We start from the raw sequence: 24,330 nt of genomic DNA, 5'->3' as shown, positions 1-24,330 counted from the left end.
CAGGACAGTGAATAAAGCTTCATTACAGAACAATGGAGTTAGCTGCCAGAGCCTACAGATTTGAATAAACAACAAATAAGCAACATCTGCTCCAGCATATGTGTATGGTGAAAAAAAAGTCACAAAATAAAAGAATTTGTAAATGCCAAAAGCAACACTAAACTGCCAGTGCTACTGTAGAGTGAATTTTTAATTGCACATGCAAAGAGGCAGGCTGTGGGTATTAGTCTCACATATGTCTTGTTGCTGCCAACCTGGGAGTATAGATGAATTTAATTAAATAAGGATTATCCCTTCTCCCCAGTACAATTACTTATTTATAACAATGATAAAAATGCCTAATAAAAAAAATTGTAATATTTTAAAAACAAGGCTAGAAAACACCCTGTTTTCTGTGTAAGTCGTTCAGGGCTGTTTGAGTTTGAGTGTGTCTTTTAAAATTAAGTCTTTGCCTACCGCCAAGGGAAAAAAAACAAAACAAAACAAACAAACCAGCAAACAACAACCCTTATCATAAAGCCTACTGCAGTTAAACAGCCAGAAACTACATTATAGAGAAATATAAAGAAGACACAGAGCAGCATGGGAATTGGCTTTCATGGGGTGTGCAGAAAATTAAGCAATTGGACTCAAATTGAGGCCAGGCAACTGAGCCAAGGGACAGGGCCACCGGGATCTGTTCTCCACCAGCGTCCTGGTCCTAATCTGTCTTGTGAATAGGTGGGTGCCGAAGCTCAGCTCCCTTCATTTTGGCCGTGCTTCTTCCTCATGCACTAATTCCCTGAAAACAAACAACACTGCCAAAACCAAACAGACTACAAAAATATGGGTGCCATGGCCTCTGATCTTAGGGACAACGTAGTCCATTTTATTAACAGGTTAGCAACATCAGCAGGGGTAACAAACCCAGGTATGAAACCATGGGTGGCAATGTGGATTCCCATGTAGGAGGTTACTGCAGAAATCAGTGTCTTCTGAGTCTCATGACCTGAGTCTGCTCGATCTTTGAGCGATTTTGTTGATTGAACGGACTTTCTGCACTAGGGTTTAAGGCAAGTGCTAAGGTCAATTCAGAGGACAACTGGCTGCAGGAAACCATCAGAGGCTCTGGAGTGTGCGGTGTGGGCAGTTAAGCAATCTCTCTACCTCAGTTTCCTCCTGTGTGGAATGGGAATGGCAATAATAGAATCCACTGCCAAGAGAGGATTAAATGAATTGATACATGGAAAGTGCCTGGAACTATGCCTGGCACAGATTAAGCACTCAGTAAATGTTGCCAAAAAATTTAAAGGACCCTTTAGTAAAGGTCTCAAACCCATATTGGGCTTTTTCCTAGATGTTAGCCACTCTTGATGTATCTTATACTTTTTCTCCACGACATACAACAAAATGGTAATTCAGTAATTTAATTGGTTTCTCCTGACAAGCACCATGAGACTAGGTTCTGCTTTGTTTCCTTTTGTATCCCTAACACCTAGAGCAGGGTCTTATACATGTAACTAACTGCTCACTAAATATTTGTTAAATGAAAGAATTCAGCATGGAAGGTGGACTAGATTTGAATTTTTAATTTTCTGAAATCTTTTGAAATCCTGACTTGAATTTTGGTTCTTCCCTTTGTTAACTGTGGAAGCTTAGGCAAGTTATTCAATCTTTTTGATGTCTAATCTCTAAAGAGGAAATAATAATGTGATGATCACAATAAGTAATGTGATTGAAACTGCTCGGGGACACTGAAAATCCACATATCAATGTAAATTGTTAATTAACAATGAAATACTCCTCAATAACAGTTGCAATTGATCTAATATAAAGTTAAGCAAGGCTCCACATACATCCAGGTAAACCAACATTTCTGAGAGATGTTTGTGCACAACCAAAGTAAATGAGTTTACATTTTTTAAGGGTAAATATTGGAGTGTCCTTGAAGAACCTGCAAATATAAAGCAACAATTTATAGATTGGAAGACAATATACATTCTTAAGTTACAAATATTAAAATCCATGCCTGTAAAAACCATTAAAAATACCATCTGGTATATTTTTAAAGTAGTCACTATTATACTGCACGTAAGATACTGCCACAAGTTTAAATCACCGTTGACAAATTAGAATGGAACTCTCCTGGCTAAGACAAGAGCAGCCCTATGGTGACATGACTGATGCGGGGAGGCAAAGAGTAGGTGTGGGGTTCCACTATGAGTCTGGCACTGTGCTAGGCCTGGGGACACAGGGTAAATAATAAACGATTCCTGTCCTCAAAAGGAACCCATTCTAGTATGCAAGAGAAATATAAGAAATTAGTTTCTCCAGATGACTCCTGTAGAGGTGTCATTTACCAAGAGCAGTAATAGCATAAGATGTGAAATTAAAGCTAGAGAAAATGAAGGAAGAGAAGCAGGGACAGGGTAATTTGTCTGCTGAAGACATAGGAAGGACTATTTTTGGGGGGTTTTCTAAATCAGTAAACCAGCCCCTTTGAAATAACAACAACAACCGCACGCACACATACACACACAAAGGTTAAATAGAATATATTTTAGTGGTACCTGTGAGGAAGAGGGACTTAAAGACCAGTCAGGAGACAGAACATAAAAGTTACCTATATCAAAGTTACCTTTTCCAAATGTGCTTTGGTGCAAAAATTCTACTAGCAAAACCTTAATAATTTAGCTCTCACTAAATCCCAAATGGAACCCTGGAGGCATAGTGGTCATGAGCTCGGCTGCTAACCAAAAGGTCGGCAGTTCAAATCCACCAGAGACTCTTTGGAAACCCTACGGGGCAGTTCTACCCTGTCCTATAGGGTCGCTATGCATCGAAATCGACTCGACGGTACCTGACAACAACAACAAATCCCAAACATACTCACTTGCAAAAATGAACCTTTTTGTTAATCTTTATTGAATGATTGTTTAATTTGTTGTAGAAAAGTTATAAAATACAGATAAAAAAGAAGGAAAAGTCAGATGTAATCTCAATGCCTAGAGACTGACATTGTCAATACTGTGATCTGTCTGTCTGTCTGTCTACCTATCTTTTTTTATGAGAAAGCTGAGGATTAGAAATTTATTTTAAAAATTAAAACTGTAACAATATATAAAGTAAAAGGAAGAAAGTAAAAATACTACCCAAAACCCACCACTATGAGATGGTCACCAAGCTGTTAGCTGTAGTTAATTTTATATGTAATTCTTAGGTGTTCTGTATAGATCACATATGTAATTTTGTGTAAGAGAACCCTGATATTTTTCTATGTAAATATGCATTTTATATTATGACTTGTCTCTTAACTGTATGTTTTCATCCACTGTATCATGAAATATCATTATGTCCTCATTTTTAATGACACAGGACATTCCATTTTATGGATGTATTATTATTTATTTAAACAACTCCCTATATTGAACACCTAGGCTATTTCTAATTTTTCATACATCTTTTAAAATTGCCTTGGGATAAATTTCTGGAAAATATACACAGGTCAGGAGGTAAACACAGCTTTATTTTCAGGTAAATTTTTTGATATATATTGCCTTCCAGAAAGCAAGTGCCTCCTTGCCAATGTTAGATTATATGATGTTTTAAACCTCTATCAGTTTATTAACTGATTTGTTTATCTGAGTGTAATTTTTTTTTGTATGTCTTAGCTTACTGCTGTGGATGAAAATGGCTTCATTTTTTTTTTTTATTTAGAAATGTTCCTATTGACACCTTTGCCTTTTGTTACTTTTTTTTTTTTGCATTGGGAAGTAATTGAAACATGTAGAAAAGTGCAGAAAATAAAACAACAAATACCCATTCCTTGTAATTACCCAGAAACTCTATTAAATCTTAACATTTGCCATATTTTACATTTTTCTAAAAGGAAATATCACAGATACAGTAGAAGCCCTGGGTTTATCCCGCCCTGATCCCATTTCCTCCCTCCTTTCCCTCCACCCCAGAGTTAACTTGAATTTGGTGCTTATATTTTTCCTTGCACATTTTTGTGCTTTTACTGTACGTATATTATTAACACACAGTGAATGTTGCTTAGGTTAATGTAAGAAGTCTTGATGGCACAGTGATTAAACACTCTGCTGCTAATTGAAAGTCTACAGTTTGAACCCACCAGCCGCTTCGTGGGATAAAAGACCTGTGATCTGCTCTCATAAAGATTACAGCCTAGGAAACCCTCTGGGACAGCTCTACTCTTGTCACATGAGTCAGAATCATCTCAACATCATCCCAACAGCACCTAACAACAACAAGGTTCATAGATACTTTATATGTTGTATGTAACCAACTGTGATTTGTTTCCCTCCATCTTACATTTTTGAAATTTACAAAAATGATTAAGTGCTCAACTACTAACCAAAAAATTGGCAGTTTGAACCCACTCAGAAGTGCCTTGGTAGAAAGGCCTAGTGATTTGCCGTTGACCTCTGAAAAGTCATAGCCTTGAAAACCCTATGGAGTTGAATGGGAGCCTAAACTGCTGTATAAATCTTCATGGAAAACACTATAAAATATTACAAAAAAAAAAGGGAAAAAGAAAATCTATGGAGCATAGTTCTACTCTGTAACACATGGGGTCGCTATGAGTTGGAACTGTGTTTTTTTTTTTTTAATCCATGTGGATAAATTAACTTTCATTCATTGTATATCATTGTTGTATGTATTTTTCGCTATTTTTTTTTAAGTATGCTACAATATATTTAGCCATGGTCTTACTGATTTTATTGCCCATTAGGTTGTTTTCAGTTTTTCACTCAGTATTGAAAAAAAGAATTCCCATGGCTCTGTTCTTCTCCATATATGTGGGGATTTCTCTAGGGCATATACTAAAAGTGGAACAGCTGGGTCAAGGAGTGTGTGCATCTGAAATTGTTGTAGCTTTCGTCTACTTTGCCCACTTGCAAAGTGGTTGTACCAGTTTATAATTCTAGCAGTTTAAGAGTGGTTCCCTTTCTCCGGAGTTAGCATCTGAACACTTAACCACTGGGCCACCAGGGCTCCCACCAACACTACGCGGTACCAAATTTAAAAATTTTGCAAATTGTCTGGGTCTAAAATAGTAACTTTTTTTGAGCCCTGGTGACTCAGTGGTTGAGAGCCTTGGCTGCTAATCAAAAGGTCAGCAGTTCGAATCCACCAGCCACTCCTTAGAAACCCTATGGGGCAGTTCTACTCTGACTTATAGGTTTGCTATGAGTCGGAATCGACTCAATGTCAATTTTTTTTTTTTTTAAATGGTATCTAATCAGTTGACTTTATCCGTTCCTGATTGCTGTTCTTAGTTGCTGTTGAGTCAGCTCCAACTCCTGGCGACCTTATGTGTAACAGAATGAAACATTACTGGTCCTGAACCATCTAAGTGATCATTGGTATCATTGGTACACTTGTGTCCATTGTTATGGCTAATATGTCAATCTATCTCATTGGGGGTTTCCTTCATTTTTGCTAACCCTCCATCAAACATGGTGTCCTTTCTTATAGTGGGATAAAGCATTTTTTCTTGTTTATTGGCCAACTTTTCTATGAATCATATATTCATATGCTTTGTCCATTTGTTTTAGGTGACTTCCCTTTTTTATTGTCTTTTAGAAATTACCAATTCTGGAGACTAATATTTTGTTGTATATAAGTTGCAAATACCTTCTCCTACTTGGTGGCTGGTCTTCAAACTTTGTTTATACTGTCACACCAATGTTAACAATTATATTGCAGTCATATTATCAATGTTTCTCTTTAGAGTTGTCCTTTTTGTGTGCCCTATTTAAGCAATTGTCCCTTACCTTGAGGTCATAAATGTACCATTCTTTATTTTCTTTCAAGAATACAAATGCTTTCCTTTTCACATTTAGGACTTTACTTGGAATTTATTTTTATGTAGAGGGAAAGCCAAGGGTTTAATTTGACATTTTGTCCATATGGATAACCAATGTACTATACCAATTAAGCCCATGCTTTCTTCACTGTTTCTGTTATGCTCTCTCTTACTTATCATTTCCAGATATGTGGCCTAATATCTATTTTTTTTTAACAATAGCACACTGTCTTAATTTTGATTATTATATGCCTTGATTTCTAGTAGAGCAAGTTCCTCCTCCATGATCTTCATAATTGTATTAGCTTTTTGTGGACCTTTGCTGATACATATGAATTTTAGGATAATCTTGCAGATTCCACAGAAAACTTTATCAGGGTTTTTACTGGAATTGTATTGCAATTCTAGATTAATTGGAGAATTGACTTTATTGTGATATTGAGTCTTCCCATTCATGAACATGATATAGTTCCACTTTTATTTAGGTCTTCTTTATGAGATGTAGTAATCATTTATAATTTTACCAATAAATGTCCTAAAAGTCTTTATCAGATATGTTCTAAGGTGCCGGAATAGGTTTATTGTAGTTGCATTTATTAAAGAAATCTTTTATCCTTTTTTTGTCTTCCTCATTGATTATTGCTGATGCCTGGAAATACTACTGATTTTTATTATTTTGATCTTCCATCCAAAAAACTCACTAATCTTTATTTTTCTACCAATATGGCTGTTGATTTTCTTGGGAAGTGAATCAAAGAAGAACAAAGTTCCAGTTTATACATTTTACTTCATTGTGTTGTTTTCCTGCATTGATCTTTAGTTCAATGTTGATTAAAAATAGTCCTAGCAGCTTTTGTTCCCTGTTTAATGGAATTTCTTCTATGATTTCATTGTTAGGATTGATAGTTGTTATGAATTTTTGATTGAGGCAGAAAATTTCCTTGTATAGCTAGTTGCAAAGAGTTTTTGTTTGTTTGCTTGCTTTGTTTTACATTTGGTTATATACTTTTTTTTACACCTTTTGAGATTATTTAAATGTTTTTATTTCTTGAACTATTAATATAATATGCTTTATTAATTTTACTGATGTTAATCTACCCTCAAATTTATAGAAAAAACACTTCTGTTTTCAGATGTTCGGTTTACAAGATATTTTTTTTTCTCTTACTGTTATAAAAAATATACATAACAACATTTCCAGTAAAAATCATAATCCTTTGTTGTTTATGATGAAAATATACTTCCCGTTTGTCATTAACTATTAGGTAGCATAAATTAATTAATTATATGGCTGTCATGTTTTATGTCCAACTTTAAAAATCATTCTCTTTCTAAATAAAATTATATAAATATTTACTTACACTTACTTCTAATTATTTTACAATTTTGTGGAGGTTTTTGCATTTAATCTTTTTATCCCTCTGAAATTGCTGGTTGGTAAAGGTTGACATGGGAATATTTTATTTATTTATTTATCCATTTATTGTACTTAGATGACGGTTTAGAGAGCAAGCTGGTTTCTCTCTAAACAATTAATACACGTATTGTTTTGTGACATTGGTTGCCAACTCCATGACAGGTCAACACTCTCCACTTCTTGATCTTGGGTTACCTATTACCAGCTTTCCTGTCTCCTCCTGCCTTCTGTCCTTGCTCTTGAGCTGGTATGACCACTTAGTTTCATTTTGTTTTCTGGGCCTGTCTAAACTTTGCTTGAAGGGTGAACCTCAGGAGTGATTTCTTTACTGAGCTATACTGGTGTCTGGAGGCCATACACCCAGAGTTTCTCCATTCTTTGAGAGACCAGTAAGTCTGGACTGTTTTTGTGAGTTAGAATTTTCTTCTACATTTATTTCTAGCTCTGTCCAGGACCCTCTATTGTGATCCCTGTCAGAGCAGTCTGTGGTGGTAACTGGGCACCATCTAGTTGTGCTGGACTCAGTCTGGTGGAGGCTGTGGTACTTGCAGTCCATGAGTCCTTTGGACTAATCTTTCCCTTGTGTCTTTGTTTTCTTCATTCTCCCTTGCTCCAGATGAGGTGAGACCAGTGGAGTATCTTAGATGGCTGCTCACAAGCTTTTAAGACCCCAGACAGTACTCATCAAAGTAGGATGTAGGAAAGTTTCTTTATAAACTATGTTATGCCAATTGAGCTAGATGTACCTGAGACCATGTCCTCAGCCCTCAGCGCAGTAATTCAGTCCCATAGAGAGTTTGGATGTGTCCAAGGAGCTTCCATGACCTTGCTTTATACAAGTTGCCCTGGCTTCCCCAGTATTGTGTACTGACTTTTCTGGGGTGGAAATGTTTTAAACACACACACATCCTTTTCATAACTTATCAAATTGATTGTATCATTTATCAGTGGTATTCAACTGTGTGGATTATAACACATTACGGATAACATTGCAAAGAATAGGAATTCCAGAACACTTAATTGTGCTCATGAGGAACCTGTACATAGATCAAGAAGCAGTCATTTGAACAGAACAAGGGGCTACTACGTGGTTTGAAACGGAAAAAGATGTGCAGCAGGGTTGTATCCTTTCACCATGCCTATTCAATATGTATGTGAGCAAATAACCTGAGACGCTGGACTATATGAAGAAGAACTCGGCATCAGGATTGGAGGAAGACTCACTACAACCTGAGATATGCTGCTTGCCAAAAGTAAAGATGACTTGAAGCATTTACTGATGAAGATAAAAGACTACAGCACTCAGTATGGATTAGACCACAACATTAAAAAAAAAACAAAGATCCTCATAACTGGACCAATAAGCAACATCATAATAGATGGAGAAAATATGGAAATTGTCAAGGATTTAATTTTACTTGAATAAAAAATCAGCATGCATGGAAGCAGCAGTCAAGAAATCAAATAATGTAGCTCCAATACTCAAAACAGCCCGGAACTAGTACAATGACAGACTTATTGACCAGATGTAAATCCACCCATCTATGGTCACCTGATCTTTAACAAAGCTCAAAGCCCATTAAATGGAGAAAAGGCAGTCTTTTTAATAAACGGTGCTGGCAAAACCAAATGTCCATCTGCAAAAAAAATGAGACAGGACCCATACCTCACATCATACACAAAAACTAATTCAGAATGGATCAAAGACCTAAATATAAAACCCCAAACAATTAAGATCATAGAAGAAAAAGTAAGTTAATTCTAGAGGCCCTAATGCACAGCAAAAACAGGATACAAACCATAACTAACAATACACAAATATCAGAAGATAAGCTAGATAACAGGAATCTTCTAAAAATTAAACACTTAGGTTCATCAAAAGACTTTACCAAAAGAAAAAACAACCTACAGACTGGGAAAAAAAATTTGGCTATGACAAATCCGACAAAGGTCTAATCTCTAAAATCTAAAGGAAAATCCAACACCTCTACAACAAAAAGACAAACAAGCCAATTAAACAATGGGCAAAGATTATGAACAGACACTTCACCAGAGAAGACATTCAGGTAGCTAACAGGCACATGAGGAAATGCTCAAGATCACTAGCTCTTACAGAAACGCAAATCAAAACTACAATGAGATCATCTCACCCTGACATTACTGGTACGAATCAAAAAAAAAACAGAAAATAACAAATGTTGGAAAGGCTGCGGGGAAATTGGAACTCTTATGCACTGCTGGTGGGAGTACAAAATGATACAACCACTCTGGAAAATGATATGGTGCTTCCTTAAAAAGCTAGAAATAGAAATATCATATGATCCAGCAATCGCACTCCTAGGAATATATCCTAAAGAAATAAGAGTGATCACATGAATAGACATATGCACGCTCATGTTTATTGCAGCATCATTCACAGTAGCAAAAACATGGAAACAAACTAAGTGGCCATCAACAGATGAATGGATGAACAAACTATGGTATTTACATGCAATGGAATACTATGCAATGATAAAGAACAATGATGAATCTGTGGAGCATCTTACAACATGAATGAATCTGGAGGGCATTATGCTGAGTGAAATAAGTCAATCACAAAAGGATGAATATTGTGTGAGACCACTATTATAAAAACTCATGAAAAAGTTTACACACAAAAAGAAACAATCCTTGATGGTTACAAGGGAGAGGAAGGGTGGGGAGGGAAAAACAATAACTAAACAACAAATAAGCGGTAACTTTGTTGAACAGTAAGACAGTACACAATACTGGGGAAGCCAGCACAACTTGACCAAGCCAGCACAACTTGAAGCTTCTATGGAAGCTTCATAGACACATCAAAACTTCTTGAGGGACCAAATTACTGGGCTGAGAGCTGAGGATCATGATGTTGGGGCAGGGGGACATTTAGCTCAATTGGCATAACACAGTTTATAAAGAAGATGTTCTACATTCTACTTTGGTGAGTAGCATCTGGAGTCTTCAAAGCTTGTGAGCAGCTATCTAAGATACTTCACTGGCCCCACCCCGTCTGGAGCAAGGGAGAATGAAGAAAACCAAAGACACAAGGGAAAGGTTAGTCCAAAGGACTCATGGACCACAAGTACCACAGCCTCCACCAGACTAAGTCCAGTACAACCAGATTGCACCCAGCTACCACCACAGACTGCTCCCACAGGGATCACAATAGAGGTTCCTGGACAGAGCTGGAGAAAAATGTAGAACAAAATTCTAACTCACAAAAGAAGACCAGACTTTCTGGTCTGATGGAGACTGGAGAAATCCCAAGAGTATGCCTCCTACCCCCAGACACCAGTATAGCTCAGTAATGAAGTTGCTCCTGAGGTTCACCATTCAGCCAAAGTTTAGACAGGCCCATAAAACAAAACGAAACTAAATGGGCACACCAGCCCAGGAGCAATGATGAGAAGGCAGGAGGGGACAGGAAAGCTGGTAATGGGAAACTCAAGGTCAAGAAGGGGAGAGTGTTGACGTGTCATGGGGTTGGCAACCAATGTCGCAAAATAATATGTGTATTAATTGTTTAATGAGACACTAATTTGCTCTGTAAACCTTCATCTAAAGCACAATTTAAAAAAAATCAGTGTATTGTATTAGGAAAATCAGCTGCAAAAGACCTCTTCAAAATCTTAAAAAGCAAAAATGTCACTTTGATTACTAAGGCATGCCTAACGCAAGCCATGCATGGTATTTTCAATTGCCTCATATGTATACAAAAGTGTACAGAAGAAGAATTGACATATTTGAATTGTTGTGTGGGCAAAGAATATTGACTATACCATGGACTGCCAGGATAGCTAACAAATTGGTTTTGGTGGAAGCACAGCCAGAATGCTCCATAGAAGCAAGGATGGCAAGATTTCGTCTCCTTCGTTTCTTTCTTTTTTTAAAATAATATTTTATTGTGTTTTCAGTGAAAGTTTACACAGCAAGTTAGGTTTCCATTTGACAATGTCTACACAAGTTGTTCAGTGACATTACTTACATTTTTCAAAATGTGTCAACATTCTCTTTAATTTTGTTCTGGTTGTTCCATTTCCAGTACTCTAGTCTCCCTGCCCCCTTTGTCTTCTCATCTTTGCTTTAGAGTAATTGTTGACCTTTTGGTCTCATATAGGTGGTTTTTTAATGGAGCTCTGTACTCAAGGGTAATATAATTTATTTTGTGTGCCAGTTTGTTATTTCACTAAAAGGTGACCTTAAAGGATAGTTTCAGTTCAAGTTTTAAAAAGTATCTCAGGGTTATAGTCTCAGGGAGTCCTCCAGTGTCAACTGGTTGAGTAAGTCTGGATTTTTGGAGAATTTGAGTTCTGTTCTGCATTTTTCTCCCATTCTATTCTGGTCTATTTATTGTGGCCCTGATCAGCACTTTTGGTAGTCGTAGCCGAGCACCACGTATTTCTTCTGGTCTCAGGTAGATGAGATTGTGTCTCTGATAGGCTATTAGCCCTGTAGACTAGTTTTTTTTCCTTGAGACTCTGATCTTCTTCTTTCTCTTTTGCTCCTGATGGGTAGAGACCAACATTTGTGTCTTAGATGGCCACTGGCAAGCTTTTAAGACCCTAGACACTACTCACCTCACTAGGTTGCAGAAAGTGAACTTTGTGATGGCAGTTGACTGAGGTATCCCATGTGTCTCTCTTTGGCCGCATTAACAGGAGGGACCAATCTCTGAAGAAGGACACCATGCTTGGTAAAGTACAGGGTCATTGAAAAAGAAGAAGATTCTCAATGACGCAGTGAGATGGACTGACACAATGGCTGCAATCAAACATAGCAATGATTGTGAGGATGGTGCATGACCGGGCAACGATTTATTCTGTTGTACATGAGGTCGCTATGACTTGGAGCCAACTGAACGGCACTTAACAACAACAACTAAGATAAATTATATCAAATTTTCAATTCTTGAAATATTCTTGAAATTTTGGAAGAAAAACTGCTGCTTGGTCAAGGATTAGTATTTTAATATATTACTGGATTTTAAATCATCATTGTTATGCTAAAAAAATTTTAGATCTGTATTTGTAAGTAAAATTTTTAATTTTTTTTCACAAAAAATCAATTGTGTGAGTTATTTTAGTCAGATCTTAATACTAGGTTTTTCTAAAATTTAAAGGAAATGGGGAAGATTTACAAATTTTTGTATTCTCTGGAAGAGTTTGTAAATAAGTATTATCTCTTTCTTGAAAGACTGAAAGAACCTGGATACATAATGATCTTTGTTTGCTTTTCATTCACTCATTGCTATTCTCAGAGATAGTTTATGATAAACTGAAATTTTGTTGTTTTCCCCAGTAAGGGATTACTTTATTATTATTTAGCTATAACATTATGTATTATGCATATTCATAATATAAATGTATGTATATCCTATGATTACATTATTTGTACTGGTGTTTATAATTAAAAAATGGATTTTGCGTATTATAGCCTTTCTTTCTGTATTGAGTTAATTTTGGTAACATAAACGAATATATCCTAAAATTACACTAGTTGTATAGATTTCCTTTATAATTTAAAAATAGCCTTTAAATGTATCAATTCTTTTCTATATCAGTAGTTATATGCCTTTTCTCTCATTTTATTTTGATTTTCTAACTTAGTATGGATTTTCAACTTTTATTTCTTAAAAGTTTTGTCTTTTTCTGACAAGAAAAATCATGCTTGGGTTATACTTCTCAAATTACTTGTTTTCTCTTTTCTAAATTATTAATTTCTGGTTATATTTATTAATCTCTAATTTCTGGTTATGTTTATATTATTGTTTTTATGATGACTTCTTGAGGTAAATAATTAATTTTTTTGTTTGATAATGAAAGCAATTAATTCTATGAATTGGCTTCATATTACTTTTGTCACACCTCCTAGATTTTATATGAAATGTTCTTTGTTGTTATTATTCAAATGATTTGGATTCATAGGTTTAACTTACCCTTTTTTGCACTTTTCTTTAGGACAGAAGCAGTCTAACTCCCCTAAGTACTCAGTTTTGTCTTGTTTTATTTTGGGAGAGGAAATTCTTGTTTGTACTTTTATTATTGAATTCAAAAGTTACTGCATTTACAGCTATAGCAAAGTGACCTAAACATTAGGTGTGTATGTGTGTGTATATCATTTCTTTGCATTTGTAAGTTGTTAGATTTTCTGTAGATATTCCAAAAACACTGGAAGAAGAATATTCAGTTCAATATTTTTCTGTTAAGCCATGTTATCAATTATAATATAAATGTACTTATTATCCTTTTTTAATTATTTCACACTTGATCTGTAAAGACTGAGATGAATATTAAAATCTCCTAATTTTACTGTCTCCATTTCTTATGGTAGTGCCAGAATTTTTTGCTATGTAGTGTTAGGAAAATAACATATGCACATGGTAACAAAAGAAAATTAAAAGATGCCAATTAATTTAAAACATGTCAGCTTCCCTTCTGTTAAGGTACTGCCATTAACAGTTACTTATTCATCCTTCCGGAAACTTTGTGTGTACTGCCCTTTTAGTACAAAGGGGTATCTTTGTAGAATCTTTTACACGTAGCTCTTTATTTATCTTTCTCATTTAACAACTCAGTATCCCAGAGTCCTTTCCATATCAACACATAAAAGTCTTCCTCATTTTTCAAAATAATGACTATGTAATTTTTTAATAGTGTTTCATTTTAAGGCTGTGCCCTAATTGTTCAAAACAGACTTACATTGTTAGCCTTTAGACTTTTCCAGTTGTTTATTATAACACTGTTGCAAATAAAAAAAAACTTGTGTGTACTTGTGAGTCTAAACCAGGAGGTCAAAATCCTAGAAGCAGGACAATTGGGTGAAAAAGTGTATATATTTAAAACATTGAGACATTGCCAGGTCACATTTCAAGGTAACAGTGGATGAATGTTTTACCATATTTTTCCTGTTTACTGGGTATTATTAAACCTTTAAATATTTGTTAAAATAATGGGTGAGATACAGCATCCTCATCGTTTAAATTTGCATTTCTTAATTACAGGTGAGGTTGATCGTGTTTCCCCTTTTTAACAGAGCTTTTATGTTTCTTCCTTGGACTGCTTAATTACTTTCTTGCCCATTAATCTAATACAATCTTGGTTTTTTTTTTTTTTTCCTCATTAATTTGTAAGAAAAAAAAATTTTTTTTAAGAGCTCTTACAAATTAATAAAATCAGCACCTTTATGTTTTATATATTGGATTTAAAGTTACTTAGTAGGTAATGATTCAAATTGCTGAGTTTTCAATGAGGTTTAAAATTCTGATTAATTTTTGAGAGTCCTCTTCTTATTTTTAACATATTCTCCTTCCTTGAAGTATATTTTATTAGACATTAATATCAAAATCACTGATTTCTTTTTGTCTTCGTTTCCTCTCTTATCCTCTATTCAGCTTTTCACATTTAACCTTCCTGGAGTTAAAAGCTAGCATTCCCAATTCTTCCCCAGAAGGTGGAAGGGGAACGTGCAGCAAGGCAATATTATTCTTCAGTGAAATCTATCAAACTTCTCCTCCTTGTCTCTGCAATTTGCCCCCTCTTTATCAAACATTATGATGGGCTGAAACATTTAAGAGTTGCTGAACTGGCTCCTACAATTTCTTTAGAAAAGCTGCATATATAGATTTGTCACACATTGCCTTTGTATCTCATGTCTATCTTTTTTTAGGACCTCAGTTAAAACTAAGACAGGGAGAATCCAACTCCAACCTCCTGTTACATCTATGTAATATTTCCTGGATCTGTCTTCCTTGACATTTTGTTTATCATATTCATTTCTTTATCTCTTTCTACTCAGGATATGTCCTACTTTAGTAATCCAGTTATTATTATTTTTTGGCAGCATTCAATCTGTTACTTATTTGCTTTATTGCATTTTTTAGAATTGTATTTTAATTTTTCTATTGGTATTTTGGAGCCCTGATGGTGGCGTGGTTAAGAGCTATGCCTTCTAACCAAAAGGCTGGCAGTTCGAATCCACCAGCTGCTCCTTGGAAACTCTACGGGGCAGTTCTACTCTGTCTTATAGGGTTGCTGTGAGTCAGAATTGACTAGATGGCAATGGTTTTTTTTGTTTGGTTATTGGTATTTTGCTATACCTCTTTTTTTTAGTGGTTGCTTTATATCCTTACTTTTTCACAGTCTAAAGTTAATATTGTACAACCTCATGTAAGCTGTAAAACTGTTGCAACCCTCTTGGTGCATTTACCAACTCTCCATCCTCTATGTGATAATTATCCTAAGTATTGCATCTACATGTGGTATAAACACAATACACTGTTATAATATTTCTTTAAATGGTTATATGTATTTTAAAGAAATTTGGGCAGGAAAAAAACCTTTTATATTATCCTCATATATGCCATGAAATTGTTCTTAATTCCTTCTGGAAGATCTATCTTGGTGTAAAGAACTTTCTTCAATCTCGCCTACAGTGCAGGCATACTAGTGATGAGTTGCCTTAGTTTTCTTTATCTAAAAATGCCTTTATTTTGTTTTCATTCTTGAAGAATACTTTTGATGCATATAGAACCCTGGGTTTACAGTTACTGTCTTCTGACCCCTGTTGTTGTAATGAGAAGGCTTAAAAAAACAAAACCGCAAACCCAGTGCTGTCAAGTCAACTCTGACTCCTAGCGACCCTATAGGGCAGAGGAGAACTGCTCCACAGAGTTCCCAAGGAGCGCCTGGTGGGTTCAAACTGCTGACCCTTTGGTTAGCAGCCATAGCACGTAACCACTACGTCGCCAGAGTTTCCAATGAGAAGGCTGACGTCATTAAAATCGTTATTCCCTTGTATCCTGTATATAATATGTCATTTTTTCTGTGGCTGCTTTGAAGATTTTTCTCTTTGTTCTAGATTTGTATCAGTTTGACCATAAAACCATTGAAGTGCAGTGTGTGTGTGAGTGTGTGTGTATTTATTCTGCTTGAAGTTTGCTGAGCTTCTTGAATCTATAAATATTTGAGCACATTTGGGAAATTTTCCACTGCCATTTCTCCAAACCTTTTTTCTGCCCAATTCTCTCTATTCTTTCCTTCTAAGACTACAATTACATGCACATTTGAGGTTTTGATATTGTCCCTAGGTTCCTGGAGTTCAGATAAATTTTTCAGATAATTTGTAGCCTCTTTCTATTTTTTTTCTTCTGCTCTTCAGATTGGATAATTTCTATTGATATTTCTTCTGTCATTTCTAACCTGCTATAAAGCCTGTTCATTGAATTTTATATTTCAGAAATTATAGTTTTCATTTCTAGAATTCCTATTTTACTCTTTGCTACAGTATCTGTCTCTTTTCTGAGATTTTCTATCTTTTCATTAATTATGAGCATATTTTCCTTTAAAGCCTACAGCATGATTATAATAGCTTCTTTAAAAAAGCTTATTTGCTAATTCCAACATCTGGGTTATCTCGAGGTTGGTCTCCACTGATTGCCTCTTTTCTCCAGTAAAGATTATATTCTTTTCTTCATAAATCCAGTATTTTTTTTTTTTTTTATTGTACCTGGACAGTGTGAATAATAAGTTGTTTTAGCAGGCAGGAAACTTACCTGGAGTCAAACTCCAGAAGGAAATCTCAGTTCATTTCTTTCAGCCTTACTATGTCTCTTGAAGTATTTCACATGCATGTTTAGGTTAAGAATTGGCTAGAGATTCCGGCAATTTCATACCTAGAATTTGGGGGATCTTCTTTTTGGCTTTCTCTTTTCTTGGATTTCCTCCTCACTGTCTAGCTTTTGGCATTGCCCCAAACTCTCTCTTCTGTTTTTTCTATTCACTAAGGCTGCTACTTTCTACTGAAGTTTTAGAATGGTACCAACAGGAATCTGCCCTCAGGCTAAAGGACTTTTTTAAAACAGGAAACTCACCCTATGTTATTCCCTTCCTCCAAGTGTTAAAATACTCTCCACTATCTGCCTGCTTTTGGTCACTCTCCAGTGCATTTCAAACTCACTGCCATCCAGCTGACTCTGACTCATAGCAACCATATGTAACAGAGTAGGTGCCCCATAGGGTTTCCAAGGAGCAGCTGGTGGATTCAAACTGCCAACCTTTCAGTTAGCAGCCAAATGCTTAACCACTGCATCATCAGGGCTCAGGTAGTAGTTTTTAAATATTTTGCCCAGAAAAAAAAAAAAGAGTTCATAGTTATTATCTGTGAGAGGGTTGACCCATTAGGAGTAACTTAGTTGTCACGTGAAGCAGAATCAGACGTTGCATATTTTATCTTAAAGCATATTCACTCCTTGGAGATTGTTCTTGTATATCTCATCCAGAGTACACATTTCTAAACATTTCTTTTGCTTCTTTATTGTCATCCTTTTATCTGTGGGCACATCTTCTGAATAGTCTCTGATTTTGAACTGCTGAATATTTTCATGTTTATTTTGTTGTATTTGCTTATCTTATAGGCAACAGAAAAGTTGTAGCTTATCCAATTTAAGAGTTAAGTGAGATTCTTTTGGAAATTGCGGCCTTAAGGTCTTCGTACAGTTTTGGTCTTTTTAATCTCTTGGTAAGTGGCAAACGGAGGAAAGTAAATTTGTGACCTCAGGTCACCATCTTCTGTATGAAGTTGATTTGCTCAAATTTATTTAGTAAAAGGCTTAAATACATCTTTTCTGCTCATTTTCAGAGTGCTGTGAATGAGTAGAGGAAACAGAGTCCTAAAAAAGTGACTTTTAACTCAGTTTTAAAGGTATTTGACGAGTTTGTCATGTGCTTTCATCTATTTCTATGTGTGTGTAGCGTTAAACAACAATGTGTTATTAATGCTCATGGTTCTGTGAGCTGACTTAGCTCAGCTGAGTGCTTGTCACTTGGTTCTCTTAGGTAGTTACAGACATATGATGTCTGGGGCTGGAGTCATCTGAAAGTTGGACTGGACCAGACGTCCAAGATGGCTTATTTACATGGAGCTCATTAAGGGCTGTCCACCCATAAAAATGTCACGGTAGAGGCATCTGACCACCTCTAACTTCAAGAGGGGGAGACAGGATCACCATCAGCATCAGCCGAAGGTTGATTCCTATGAAGGAGAGGTGAGACATACCTTCTCTCTCCAACCTTTTTTATCAATTCTGACACCAGCTGTCCCTGACACAGCACTGTCTATCTCTCTGCTGGGTTCAATAGTTTGTTGCAATGGCCACACAGAACTCAGACAATACTCATGATTCTGGGGTTTATTAGGTAAGTAACAGGGTACAATTCAGGATCAGGAACAACTCAGGATACAGTTCTTCAGTCAGGACAGTTTCTTGGCTATGCCCACAGGCAGGCCTCTCCATGGCGCTTGGCCTCTTGGCCCTCAGCCCCTCGGGCCTCTTGGGCCAGCCTGGCCCCTGCCCTATTCAGTCAAGTGTTACAAAGCTCTTTAGCCCAGCCAATAAGTGCCCAGAGGCACCCCACTCTGCCAGTAAGACTCAGCCCGGAGGCACTCAGCTCTTTTGCTCTGTGGGTCAGCAAGCCTAGCTCCATCAACATGTGCCAGGAAGTACCTCACTCCACCAGCAAGTCTTCTGCCTGAAGGTACTCAGCTTTCTTTCTCTGTGGGCAGGAATCCTACTGCGCAGTCTCCTGCTGGCCTCCTGGTTCTGCTGCCTCTGCTGCTGCCATTTCTTTGCCACTGCTTCTCACTGTCTTTCACAGTCTCCTATGTTACAGCTCTCTCTCTGTCTCCTAGCAGTTTCTCAGTGCAGGGATCCAGGGTCCAAAGGAAGTGCTCAGCTCCTAGCTCTTCTTTCTTGGTGGTAGTAAGGTCCCCCTTCCTGCCTCTGGAATGACTCATTTTAAGCCTAGCAGGAAGACAAAACTGACCAATACTCTCCAAAGGCTCTATATACCTTGTTTGCATGGTCCTATACCTACAAGGGTGCCATGGACCTTATTTGCTTTTTTTTTTTTTATACCTACAAGGGTGCCGTGGACCTTATTTGCTTTATTAGCAAGCTACAAATTCCCTTGGTGGGCCACAAGCACCTTGTTTGCATACTCATGTCCAGTCATTTGCTCTGTGTTACAAGACCATATCGAGAAAGGCCATATAAAAGTGATCCATCATGCCTCACACCACACCACTAGAATGCCTACATGTGGCCTCCTCATGCGGCTTAGAATTCTTGCAATGTCATGACTGAGCTCCTAAAGACAGTGTTCTAAGAGTGAGTATCCCCAGAGCTAGGATCCAAAGCTTCCAGGCAGGTTAAGGGCCACGTCCCAGAACTAGCACAGGATCACTTCTTCCATGTACTATTGATCAAAGCAGTCCATGTGCTTTAGCTTTTGAATTCAATCAAAAAATAATTTCACACATATACGCACACCACACACACCCACACACACATGATATCAAAGTGATAATTTTCCATTAGTTGAACTAGTTTTACTTATTTTTTCCCCAGCCTTGCTTTTTCTTCGGTTAACAACACTGTTTGTGAAAGTAATAAAAGCCCATTTCCTGTGCCATATTTCAGATTTTCTCTTTTAGGCTAACCTTCATCTCCCTTACTTTGCTCTCTGAGTTTGAGGTTAAGTGTAGGTTAGTACTTTTGCCTCACTTCTCAGATCATTTTTGGAATTACTGGGGTGACTTACACGATATCAGCAGACCTCTTAACTGAATTTATGGAAGACAATTTCTACTGGCAACCTCTTCACCAAGCTTCTCCAGCTTCACCGAGAACCGTTCAATTAGATGCTTATTTTTGTCTTATAAACCTCAACGCAGGTTATGAAGTAATTACTTTGGAGAGCAGGAGAACAATTTATATAATCAGTCAATCAGTAGGACCCTGTAATTACTAATGCATAATTTCTAAACAGCATTTAGCAAAATAAGACCCATACATACACTTTGTAATGAAAGAGAAGTTTGACACCACATTAAAGTAAATTAAAAATTTGCATATTTCTTTCCAGGAAATGCACAAGCTTCATCTGCTCTATTTTGCTTGACTAATTCCTGTCTACTTCTAGCTCTGTTATAGGATCATGGAAATGCTGAGTCATAGTGATGGCAGAGTGGGGGCATGTGAACCAGGAGTAGGGAAAGGCTTCCTTCTCTGTTGTCTGGGGTGATACAGTGTTATTCTAAGAGATGGTTTGGAAAGGTACATCTAGGCAAATTGTTCCAATGATGGGATTATGGCAAGGCCATACCATCACTGATTTTAGAGTGTAAGTGCTGGCAAAGAACCGTTTATTACAGATGGGAAAACTGAGGCCCAGGAAAGTGATATGACTTTTGTAACACCAGCAGCTAGTTGGAGGTAGGAGTAAGACATTTACCCAGTCAATCTCAGTACTATATGAAATCCATCCCACCATCCTGGTTGGATCACACAAAGTCAGCATTAGACAATCCATGTACTGAATTAGACCCAGAGATGTTGAACATTTTTGTGGTATTTATAAATTTACATGTATATTTGCAATGCTAGTAGGTTTTTTATGTCCCAGATGATACACAGATGCACGGTATCTCCAGGAGATATTTTAAGCTCTGTACATATTAAGAAATTTGGGTACCAGTGATGCACCTTCTCTTTCTGAAAGACAACTAATGAAATTACTAAATTCTTACCTGTGGTTTCTGAAGTCATGTCAAGAGAATGGCCTGTGTCTTCTTCAAAACTCTGGACCTGAGACATCAAAATGCATTAATCTCATTAGAAATTTTTTCATAATAAATTCACTTCCTTTATTTGATTAACCTACATCGAGTGCCTACTGGCTACTGCTAAGAGCAACAAATATAATTTTCTGACCTCAAATAGCTTACAGTTTACTGCAAAGAGGTGGCGTCGACAAGGTGTCCATGATATCAGAATAGAAACCAGAAGAGTTCAGGGCAGGGAGAGATTACTTCTCGGTGGTAAGGTCAGAAGCCCTTTCTGGGAGATAAGACATTTGAACTAAGTTTAAATAATAATAATATTATTATTATTCTAGATTGTCTTTTTTTTTTTTTTTTTCTTCCAAAGGGCTTTAAAGCTTTTAGGAACAAATAAGTAATTTTTCAATTGTAAGTTAGTTCTCCGAGGATTTACTTACTACTTGATAAATTTATGGAGAGCCAATCAGAAAATTCATGACTTAGTTGTCATACAGGACTTAGGTCTGTTAAAGCTAATTTAATTTCCAAATAGAGCAGAATTTATTTTTTAATTATTCTTGGAAATTAATAAATATTACTCTGCCAATGAGAATAAAATTATTGTGAAAGCAAAATAACAAATATTACTTATAAAATAGCAATACCTGCTTACCATAGAAACATGATAGATCCAAAATGTTAAAAGTAAGGAAACAATTAATGTTAATATTTTGGACTATTTCTTGGCAGATTTTCATTTTAATAATTTTATTCTGGATATAGTTGTGTAGCCAAATTTTTTCACTCCCAAATTCGAAGGTTTTTTTTCCCTCATTTCATAAAATCTCTTTGAAAACACCATCTTTTTACTTACCAATTCTCCCACTGTTGGAATGCTCTCTAAATTTTGCAGATAGAAATAATATTGAGGTGAATCTCCTTAAAAAAGAAATGAGTGAGCTCAATCCTACTTTATGTAAACCTAATTCTATATCATATTGTTTACTTGGGCTCATGTCTGAGTATTGAAAACTCTATCAAAGGATATAATTATTTTGAACACTGTGGTACACATGGCCAAAAATGACCATCAACCCAGGAATAAACTGAGCATACTAAGGATATGCCTCAACAATGTCAGAAGAAATATTTATACTCTTTTTCATCTTTCATCCCATTTTTTTAAAAGAAGTTACTTTACACTTGTAATTAATTAAACACGTTTTTTATCATTATTTTGGTTGGTTTTGGTAATACACACTCTAGCGTGCGTAAAGAAGTATAATAAAGAATTCTTTTTCTGTGACCTTTACCATGGAGAAAAATCCACTCAGTGTCATGTAAGTTACGTATTTGTCTCAACGGCACAGGCTCCGCTGGCTATTGAGAAAAGAACAACAAAAAGTCCCAATGGTCTAAAAGGGAAGCTAGGCCTACTGGTGGGCTATTCCATCTGAGCCAAACTTATTAATGGATTAAAAAAAATTTAAATCAAGAAATTTATTGTGGATATAAAGAAGTTCCCTACCTTGAGTTTATAATTGTACAAGTTGCGTAAGTATTAAATTTAGTCAATATGTCTGAGAATAAAAAAGAAAGGAGCAATATCAATTCTACTTTGTGTAAAAGTAAACACAAAAATGTGTTGATTTTTGCGTTAAAATCGATGCACAATTTTGTTGGAATCATAATTTTGAAAAGTGAGCCAACTATTGCCAAATTCAGTCTTTAGTAGGACTTTAGGGAAGGCATCATAGATTGATCTGGAGGCAAAATTTGGCCAACCATATTTGATATTTTGATAGCTAGTTATTTAAGCACATTGGCTCATGCTTTAAATGCCAGGAACATCTGCCAATTTCACACATATTTTTCATTTCTTATAATTGGATTTTTAGATTTGCCATTGAAAAATAAATATTAAATCTGGCATTAGTTCCTTTTTAAGATGCAACCTACCCAAGCTTCATTTACTCTTCTACTGGTATTGAGTCAAACAAATATTTTTTCCCTAGGCTGTGTGGTGTAATACTTTAAATACACTTTTTTAGAAAAACAAAATCCACGTAGTGAGTTTCTTTCTCACCTTTTTGGGGGCTAGTTCACTCTTACACACACAGGAACACATTAAAGGAATGCCATAAACAAAGTTGACTATGACGTTCAACAGAATATTCTGTTTTCTAGAAATCTGAAAGCCACCCTTAGACAAAATTAATATTATCAAAACCTCTTAATGTTAATTGAGTCATTCAACAAATATTTACTGAGTACCTACTATGTGCCAAAAGAACATGTGACTTTCTTTCATTTTGGTGTCTGAGTGTGCCTTTCTCTCTATACACATATATTTTTTCTTTATAACAATATTTGAAACTATTCTGGGCAAAAACTGCTGAATTTGGTGTTTATCTATAATCTCTGTACTCTCACATATAGATGGCTTTTTTTTTTTTTTTTTCCTGACTCCTGGTTTGAGGCAGCAGAAGCTTAAGGAATGGAGGGAATGGAAGAGACTAGCGAGTCTTGTAAATGAGCTCGAGTTTGGCAAAACTTCTTGTTTGAATCCTGGCAAATATTGCAGTCTGACTAATGAGTTGCGTATTTACTTGAAATCCTTTATACTGATTTACCTATTAGTTTGGTCATTAAACAATCCTTTTGGAAGATAGAGTTAAAAGAAGATACTATTTTATAATACCATCTCAACTTATCATCAAAGCACAGCACTTGGCCAAAGGTATAATTTTTTCTCCATTTATAATTTTTATTTGCTTTTATGGTACTATTTGAAATTCAGCTTAATATTTTAAGATTCTTAATTTTTTGTATACAAGTCATATTCATACACACACACATACATGTATGTATATGTATGTATATATATAGAGAGAGAGAGAGCATTCAAGTGGCACAACAGTTAAGCTCTCAGCTGCTAACAGAAAGGTTGGAGGTTTGACCCCACCCAGCAGCTCTGCTAGAGAAAGGCCTAATGATGTGCTTCAGTAGAGAATAAAAAAAAAACAGTCTAGAAAATCCTATGAGGCAATTCTACTCTGTCACATGGGGTCACTACAAGTCATAATCAACTTTTTGATACTTAACAACAACTATACACACACACACACACATATAGATATTTAGGCCATAAACAGCTACACGTTCTGGAGCGATTTTTACTTCATTCTACGTTGAGGAATACTACCAATAGGCAAAACCATCTCCTATTATGGGTAAGCTCACCACTCATATGTTCCTTAATATTCTCAGCCCCTAGGTGTGCTAAGAACCCTTCTCTTGCTCTCCAGAAACCCCAAACATGTCACTATAGTTCCATAAAAGTATATTAGTAGGGTTGTCCCTGTCCCTACCATGTTATTGGTTTCTGTGTTCACCTTGGCAACTGCACTGTGGCTCTCTTGAAGGCCCAGGGCCCACCATGCACCCAACAGGCAGAGAGCTCAAAAGTGGGGCCCCACCTTGG

The 24,330-nt window shown here is 36.2% G+C and overlaps 1 protein-coding gene across 1 annotated transcript in view; it reads right to left on the bottom strand.

The window, feature by feature from the left end:
• The window catches only part of ITPRID1 (ITPR interacting domain containing 1), a 147,348-nt gene that overhangs the window by 52,233 nt on the left and 70,785 nt on the right, over positions 1-24,330 (bottom strand). The window contains exon 9 of the mRNA XM_049893558.1: positions 20,835-20,892. Within this exon, the coding sequence (XP_049749515.1) occupies positions 20,835-20,892 (58 nt within the window). The remainder of the gene's footprint in view (positions 1-20,834; positions 20,893-24,330) is intronic.

Source organism: Elephas maximus, chromosome 8, assembly GCF_024166365.1.
Source record: "Elephas maximus indicus isolate mEleMax1 chromosome 8, mEleMax1 primary haplotype, whole genome shotgun sequence".
NCBI classification, from domain to species: Eukaryota; Metazoa; Chordata; class Mammalia; order Proboscidea; family Elephantidae; genus Elephas; species Elephas maximus.
Note: the sequence above shows the minus strand (reverse complement) of the source record. Positions and strands in the feature narration are given on the sequence as shown.